At 47.2% G+C, this 7829-nt stretch overlaps 1 protein-coding gene across 1 annotated transcript in view; it reads left to right on the top strand.

Annotated features, from left to right (window-relative positions):
• rab1ba (zRAB1B, member RAS oncogene family a) overlaps positions 1-2307 on the top strand; it is a 7203-nt gene extending 4896 nt beyond the window's left edge. Inside the window, exons 4-6 of the mRNA XM_010890285.5 lie at positions 228-323; positions 1130-1261; positions 1947-2307. Of these exons, the coding sequence (XP_010888587.1) occupies positions 228-323; positions 1130-1261; positions 1947-2141 (423 nt within the window). The 3' untranslated portion in view covers positions 2142-2307. The remainder of the gene's footprint in view (positions 1-227; positions 324-1129; positions 1262-1946) is intronic.
• The last annotated feature ends 5522 nt before the right edge of the window (positions 2308-7829 follow it).

Genomic DNA, 7829 nt, shown 5'->3' with positions numbered 1-7829 from the left:
GTGTCTCTGTCTGTGTGTCTCTGTCTGTCTGTGTGTCTGTCTGTGTGTCTCTCTGTCTGTCTGTCTGTCTGTCTGTCTGTCTGTCTGTCTGTGTGTCTGTCTGTCTGTGTGTCTGTCTGTGTGTCTGTCTGTGTGTCTGTCTGTGTGTCTGTCTGTCTGTGTGTCTGTCTGTCTGTCTGTCTCCCTGTGTGTGTTTAGTCACTAACTCTCCACTCACTCCTTCATAGTGGGACACAGCTGGCCAGGAGAGGTTTCGCACCATCACCTCCAGTTATTACAGAGGGGCCCATGGCATCATCGTGGTCTATGATGTCACTGATCAGGTGGGCTACTGGTCGATCTGCGCATAGACCACGGTTTCTTAATCCTGGACCCGGTGGCCCAGAGTGGGGCAATTATATATATGTTTTTGCCTTAGCACTGTGCACCAGATTAAAAAAAGAATCATCTGAGCGTTGTGATTTTTTACATGTATAAGAGGGTCCTTCTAATCAGGTTCTTTAGTGCTGAGGAGGAAAACCAAAATGTGCAAACATTTGGGTCCTCTGGACCAGGATTGTCAACCGCTGCTTGCGCTATTGTCTTACTGACCAGACTAATTAACCAGGTAACAGTCGTTCTGGATTATTTTGTTTGAGGAACCGTGTCATTGCCCAACTCCCTGTGTTATCTGCTTCAGTTATATAAAGTAGCAGGTTTTAGCTTGGAAGATCACCGTTTATGAGCGAGGAAGATCACAGAGGTTATTTTTTTAATGAGTGGTTTGCAGGTTCTATGATATTTTTTTATGTGTGTTTAGTTTCTCTCCACTCTCATAGGCTAGTGACAGCTGTCCCTACGTGGCTTCATATTTCTGAATATCTGAGGTTAAACAACCGAAATAAAACAACAGAGACGTTTAACAACAGAGACGTTTAGCAACTCATTATATGCTACCTTAGCCCCGTGGGTAGAGAGATTTTGTGCAGTATTATTTTTTTCTTTCTTAAGGTCAGAGAAGAGAGAAGCCTTAGCCTGTTTTAATTGAGTGCATTTTTCAAGTGTCTAGTTTTCAGGCACTGCTATTTTCATGAAACTCACTGCAGTTACAAGGCAGTCTTTTTCTCACTTCCTGAAATGCGGTTTTCAGGAGTCGTACCACAACGTGAAGCAGTGGCTGCAGGAAATTGACCGCTACGCCAGTGAGAACGTCAACAAGTTGCTGGTGGGGAACAAGTGTGACCTCACCACGAAGAAGGTGGTGGACTACACGACTGCCAAGGTACCCCTGCCACAGAACATCCTGCGTCGCCGTGGAAATGAATTCACATTTTGTGTTTGGATTTCAGCCAGTGCGCAGGACAATTAAGTAGCAAATTTGTTGTGTTTTGACCACTATAAAGCTGCGTCATTGTGGAATTACAAATTCAATTGGTCCCTAAGGAGATTGTTCAGGATTAATCCCTAATTTCTTAACCTAAAATCATGACTCATGGGCATTATGGAGTTGTTTAATGAATTCCTCAGTGGAGGAGGCAAAGTTAATACGTTTGAAAACATTCAGCTTTTCATTCTGCTGTCTGGGGCACTTTTTTTTTTCTTTACAATGTAGTATGATGTATTTGCATAATACAATCATATTTCTTTATATTCAAACGTTGGCTGACAAGTCTACCTAGAAATGAACCTGCTTTAATCAATAAACACAACAGCGTTTATCCGTTTTTCCATTAGGCCTACATTTGCCTTGGGCCAGACTTTATGACGCAACTCTGCCTCAGCCCTCTTTTTACTGCAAAGTGCAGCTGCCATCTCCATGTCTTTGTGCGGGGCGACCCAACAGACCTTTTGGAGGAATTCAGATTTGAGTTACACTTCTAGTTTGTGCCTCACCGCTTCAGCTCATCCTGAATACGAAAGGCTAACGGTCATTTCCCCCCTGCATCCACTGTGTGTCGTGTGTGTAGGAGTTTGCGGACTCCCTGGCCATCCCCTTCCTGGAGACGAGTGCCAAGAACGCCACCAACGTGGAGCAGGCCTTCATGACCATGGCGGCCGAGATCAAGAAGAGGATGGGCCCGGGGGCCACGTCCGGCGGGGACAAGCCCAACCTGAAGATAGACAGCACCCCCGTCAGGCAGTCGGGCGGGGGGTGCTGCTGAACTGCACCCTGGATCCGACCGCCCGCCCGCCTCAGCTCCCTCGTCCTCAGCCCTGCCCATCTGACAGGGGCTTCACCCACTCCAACCCTCCCATCTCCCATCTCGCTCTCCTTTTCTTTCACGTTAATCCTACTGAGAAACCACTAGGACCAAGGTAGAGGGCGGGGGGGGGGGGGGGGGTTAGACTGAAGCGGGGGTGGGGGGGGGGGTTGGGGGGTGGGGGGCTCAGGAGTTTCGGGGTGAGAACTGGAAGTTGACTTGAGTACCAGATCTACTCCATAAATGTAGGACGGGGGGGGGGGGAAGTTCCACAGTTTGGGTGGGGTGGGGTATTTGTGACAACTTTTTGTCTTTTCTACCGAGCGATGAGGCAGAAAGGGTGAACGGATATGAGAAAAGACTGGTATTGATTTAGAGGGGAACTTTGTGATAGAAGATTAGGTTTTAGATTACGGCAATCTCCCCCTCTCTCACACACACACACACACACACACACTCTCACACACAAAAAAAAATGAAGTTCAGTTTGCTACCATGGCGTGTCACCTGTCTACTGGGCCCATTTCATCTCAGACTGTCGGCGTGCCTCTGCGACGTGGGGGGGAATTTTCACCACCGCCGTACGAGTGTCCGGGACCGTAGGCCAAGTCACACCCCTGGTTTTTACGCTGTCGTGCCTGACACGTGTGGTGACACTCGCGTATTCAGCCGTCTCATTGCGGACACTGAGTTGGAATGGGAGCAGGAGACCGGGTTCTGGAGGGTGGGCGCCCACGGGGGGGGAACCCACGGCGAGTCGCCTGTGTCCGTAGGGAAGGTCAGCCCTGAGATCCTCTTAGAGCATGGACACCATGCAGATCCGGAGAGCCTCTGGTCCAACTTGGAACCCCCCCCCCCACCCACCCACCCCCTGATCTAAATGGAAGGACGGGTGCAGTGAGAGAGGGAATTCCAGTGGTGTAATATATTGTTAGTTAGCTCAATTCTTCTGTTAGGGGAAAAAAAAAAAGTGAGATATGCTTAGGTCATGTTTGTATGTCTTTGAGTTGTCATGACACTATATATCACAGTACGCCCAAGGTGGTTCTTCAACACACACTCACACACACACAGACTTAGACATGCAGATAAGTGGGGGGCATGACATAGTTGTAGGTTAGGGGCTGGGGTAGGTAGGGGCTTGGGGCAATGGAACTGATAGTCAAGATTGAATTAGCCAGACATACTTTGTCACATAATATGTCTCACTATACTACATTGTGTTCATCCTAATAGATCATTATTGTTTTATTATTATTATTATTACAAACAATTTTATTATTTGATATTTTTATTTTCCCGTTGATTTCCTTTTTCTAATAGAAACCGCTGTACAAAGTGCTTGAAACTCTGTTGAGCGTACATTGTCGGGTGGGTGAGGGTGTTTGGTTTGGGCTGTGCCTGCGGCGTCGAGGAGGTTTCTAAAGCTACTGTTCCCTCTTGTGCCTCACTTAGAGAGCGCGTGTGCATGTTGTAGCCGTTCATGACACGGTCTGTCGACGTCTTAGCCGCCACCGGGCCTCTTCACAGCGCGTCGCCATCACTGCTTCGTTGTCAGGTGTCCAACCGTGAATGTGCTGTGTGGTTGTCATAGTTTCCTGTCAGTCTGTGTGGTCGTTAGGTGTAGCTAGTCGGTCGTGGCCCCGAAACCGCCCCGAGACGTTCTGAACACCACAGAGCCATGTTGGAGGACTCCGTATTCTAGACTTGCGTTCCGGTGCAGTGCCATGACCACATCCGCTCATTACCTCAGGCGATGTCTCCTTTTTAGATCTGCGTGTGAATTGGTGTTTTCCGCGGCCATCGCCGCCGTCAACCGCTCGCTAGTTCCAGGGGCCACTGTGTTGCCTGAGACACAGAGTGTGTGTGGCGGGTCAGTGTTTGTGTGCGTGTGTAATCGTTGGCTCCTGCTGCCGTGACCGCCCCACCAGCCCCCAAACACGGTTCTCACGGACATGTTGAATGTTATTCCTTCGTATGGAACTACGGAACCTGGCAGGAATGTGAAGAAAAGCCTCCGCCCTCGTCCTCTAAACGACACTGGTCTTTATCTGAACGCACTACGGTACGGTCTGCAATGCTTCGGACGTTTTCTTTTCTTGTCGATAACAACCATTGGCCTTCGTTCATTATTGCCACCTCAGACGGTTCGTGGCTTAGGAAGTGGCCGCTATGACAAAGCGGTGAGAGCGTAGGGTGGCGTCCGTGGTGACGTGTGAGAGACTGACGCACAGGAAGTGTCAATCTGATAGTCTTCGGTGGTCTCCCGTGGTCTTGACCGTCTGCCATCGTCCCCCAGTGAGTAATCTTATACCTGTATATTCTAATCTTATACCTGTATATCTTCATAGCTATGGGAAGAACAGACAGGCAGGTTCCTACTCTAACAACAACTATCTAAGCATGTTATGATCAGGTTATATATATATATATATCTATGTATGTATACATATATATACATATACACACACACATCGTGGTCAGTGAGCATGGTTTAGGATGTCCGGTTTGGCATCATTGGGGTTTTTATAGCATGTTCAACGTTTTGAGGTACCTGGGATTGACTGGTCTTGGCACGCAGACCGGATATGATCTCCCGCCAACCTCATCATGCCAATCAAATTATTACAACGGTTTTCAACGAATGGCTCCTGCTCCTCTCCATTGATAAACCGGATCTCGCTTCGACTTTGGGAGCGTTCTCCGCGTTCCTGGTCCTGGTCTTGTTGAGATTAAATTCCTCCGCACTTAAGGTGGCACAAGCCCCTCCCTCCTGGCTCCGAGCCCTGAGCGGCCAAGTATGTTTGGCATTCCACGCAAAATCTCAAAAGTGCAATTTCAACCCAAAACCTGGCATGTCCCTGTACATACAGATGGTTGGTTAAGCACGGAAAATGGCTACCAACCGGTCCAAGGCATTCCGTGTCTGGATGAGTGACTTGATAATGTGTGAACAGCGGGTTAGAAAAAAGGTAGAATTGCAGTAGATGTCAGTGTAGGATGTTGTGGGTGTTGAGGGCTAGCCGATGCCTACGGTTACTGTGTTGGCGATGCCGTTGCCCTTTTTGGTCACAACTCTACAGATGCGGTTCTGTGTGGTTATTCCAACCCAGAGAAACGCATGACTCAACCGGACAGCTCTCATCGAATACCCAAAAGACACTTTGTTTTCGTGTGATTCGTCGGAATGTCATGCAGGCGTGAGTGTTGCCTGATTGGCTACTGGAGGGGAGGGAACAGTAGTAGGGGTTGTGGGTGGGCTTAATGTGGGAAAGGTTTGTGTAACATTCCTGATCTCTGAACACAAGCTGGCTTTCTGGCTTTTTCTTCAAACCTCACACGAGACCTGCAAATAGGACGATTGTCGGAATTTCTACACACACACACACACACACACACTCTCTCACGCGCACACTTGATCACATGGACGCAAGCTAAAATGGACGTTTCACGCCATGACAGCGAGTCCCCTTTTGATTTGTACTGAATGTGATTTTCATTCCAAGAAAGTCTTGATATTCTACTGATTTTAATATATTAATTGAAAATATACTGTGGTAATATTTTGTCGGTCCATCAAACTTTAAGAGGGCGGGGTTAAGGAAATGGGGAGGTAACACCTGGGGGGCATAGTAAGGGGGCGGGCTTAGGTTGGGGACTTACTCATGAATGTGATTGTGATGGAACTTTGCAAAAATCTTTTATTTTCTCTCCCTTTCTTTGTATTTGTTTGAAGAAATGTGTGTTTTTCCATGTCATTTGCACACTTGTTCATTGCTGTCCCATGGCTTAATAAAGGAACGGTCGCACGTCCTTCTTAATTAGCAAGCACCATGCAGGTCCTCCCAAACAGGGTCACCTTCTTTTGTTTTTTCGCTTGTCCACTTTGGTGCTCTCTGTCTCACTGCTGAGTTTGATCATGATGGTTTTGTTTTCTGTACATATTATAAATATATATATAATAAAAGGAATAAAAAGGTCAATGTCAACATGGGTAGACTGTGTTATTTCCCACAATACACTGGGTGGTCCCGGTGTTGTTTTGACTGTGTGCATGGGTGTTTATGTAAATGTCTATGTTAGCCAAAAAATTCCCACTAAGGCAGTAAAACAGTTCTATCCCCAAAAGATAAAAAGATTCATTGCTTTGGGGTTGGGTTTAGGATTAAACCGTGTTAATGTTGAAATTACTTTCGGGTTTAGGCATTGGGGGTAAGTGTTCGGTTTAGGCATAAAGATTAGGTCATTGAGGTTAGGGCATAGTGAAAATGGGGAATCAACTTTCTTGTCCCCACAAGGATAGTGTTTCTACTCTGGCAGAGGTGGAGCCTCAGGTTAATCTCCCCTGAATCCCAGCAGGTGGCCTGAAACACATCCTGGATCAGCCCTGCCTGTCATCCTGACTTTGTCCTTGATTTGTATCCTCTACACAGACTCAACCAAAAAGTAAACACGAAGACCACCCAGGTAGCCTCTCTTCCGAAAGTGCACTTTCTCAAACGAGGATTGGATTCTTAAAATAGGACAATTTAGAGGGAACGTTGCTAGAGAGACTGTGGGCCGTGGGAAGGGTAACGCCTGCTCTTTTCATTTTTTTTTACTCAGTCTAATATTAAGTACTGCAGACATCCCTTTTAGGACTGCTGCAGTTGGCACAGACAGTGTCTGCGGTAGGAAGACTCTCTGCAAAAACAGCACTGCTAATCAAATCCAACGCTATCAGCAATGCATAGCTAAGGGGAAAAAAAGATAAATCGTTCGCTAAAACATGACAGTGCACGTTAATGTCAACAACACCACCGTGGGGTTTTGTGACACGTGCCCGAAAAGCGTCACGTTACTTTCAGTCTCGACCCTGGCCGTCTTTAAGGCACAGAGTGACGTCATGGTCCAGACTCGGTCTGAGTGTAACACGGTCATTGCCATTGGTCAGGGCCGGCAGTCATAAGAGCCTAATAGCGTCTGATCAGCATTTGATTTGATTGGTCAAAATACCAGTTAGTGGAAAATTCAGAATGGGGCTGGACCAATAAGCTCTGAAGAAGAGCGGATGTGATTGGTCAAGCGACCGTCAAACGAAAAACTACTGGGATGCCTCGAGTGAACCTGCTTTGTGGGAAAGGGCCCTGACATATGTGGGATCTCACGACTGAACCGGGTCCTTGTCTGTCATCCCTCCTCTCATCCTTTTCCCATCCCTCCCTTCTGCGGTTGTGGACATGTACCGTCTGGCGCAGGTGACCTTGACTGAGACATTAAGCGACCAGTGCAGAGATAGTTACAGGGGGGAAAGAGAGGAAGACAAAAACTGATTGGCATGTCCTCATGAAGGACATCACACCTTAACGGCAGGATGGCAGTCTCACGTCAGTCAGCTTTTGAGGATGCTTTTCATTTGGAGGCCATCTTGTTGTTTCAGACCCATCCAGATTAATCTGATCTAATGAGTCAATCACCAGGATAGAAAGCGTTAACAGATCTAGCTCTAACATTAAGTCAATGGGAAACCAGGTGCTCAAAAACTTGCATTGGATCTGATATGAAAATGACAGTGTTTTCAGAATTAGATACGTTAATTTTGCTAAAATGACGGTATGAGCCTGACTAATGGTCACTCTTCATGTCTGATCGGTGTGCCAAAGATCACCA

This window comes from Esox lucius, chromosome 24, assembly GCF_011004845.1.
Source record: "Esox lucius isolate fEsoLuc1 chromosome 24, fEsoLuc1.pri, whole genome shotgun sequence".
In the NCBI taxonomy this organism is placed as follows: Eukaryota; Metazoa; Chordata; class Actinopteri; order Esociformes; family Esocidae; genus Esox; species Esox lucius.
The sequence above is the reverse complement of the archived record's forward strand: the minus strand, read 5'-3'. Positions and strand labels throughout refer to the sequence as shown.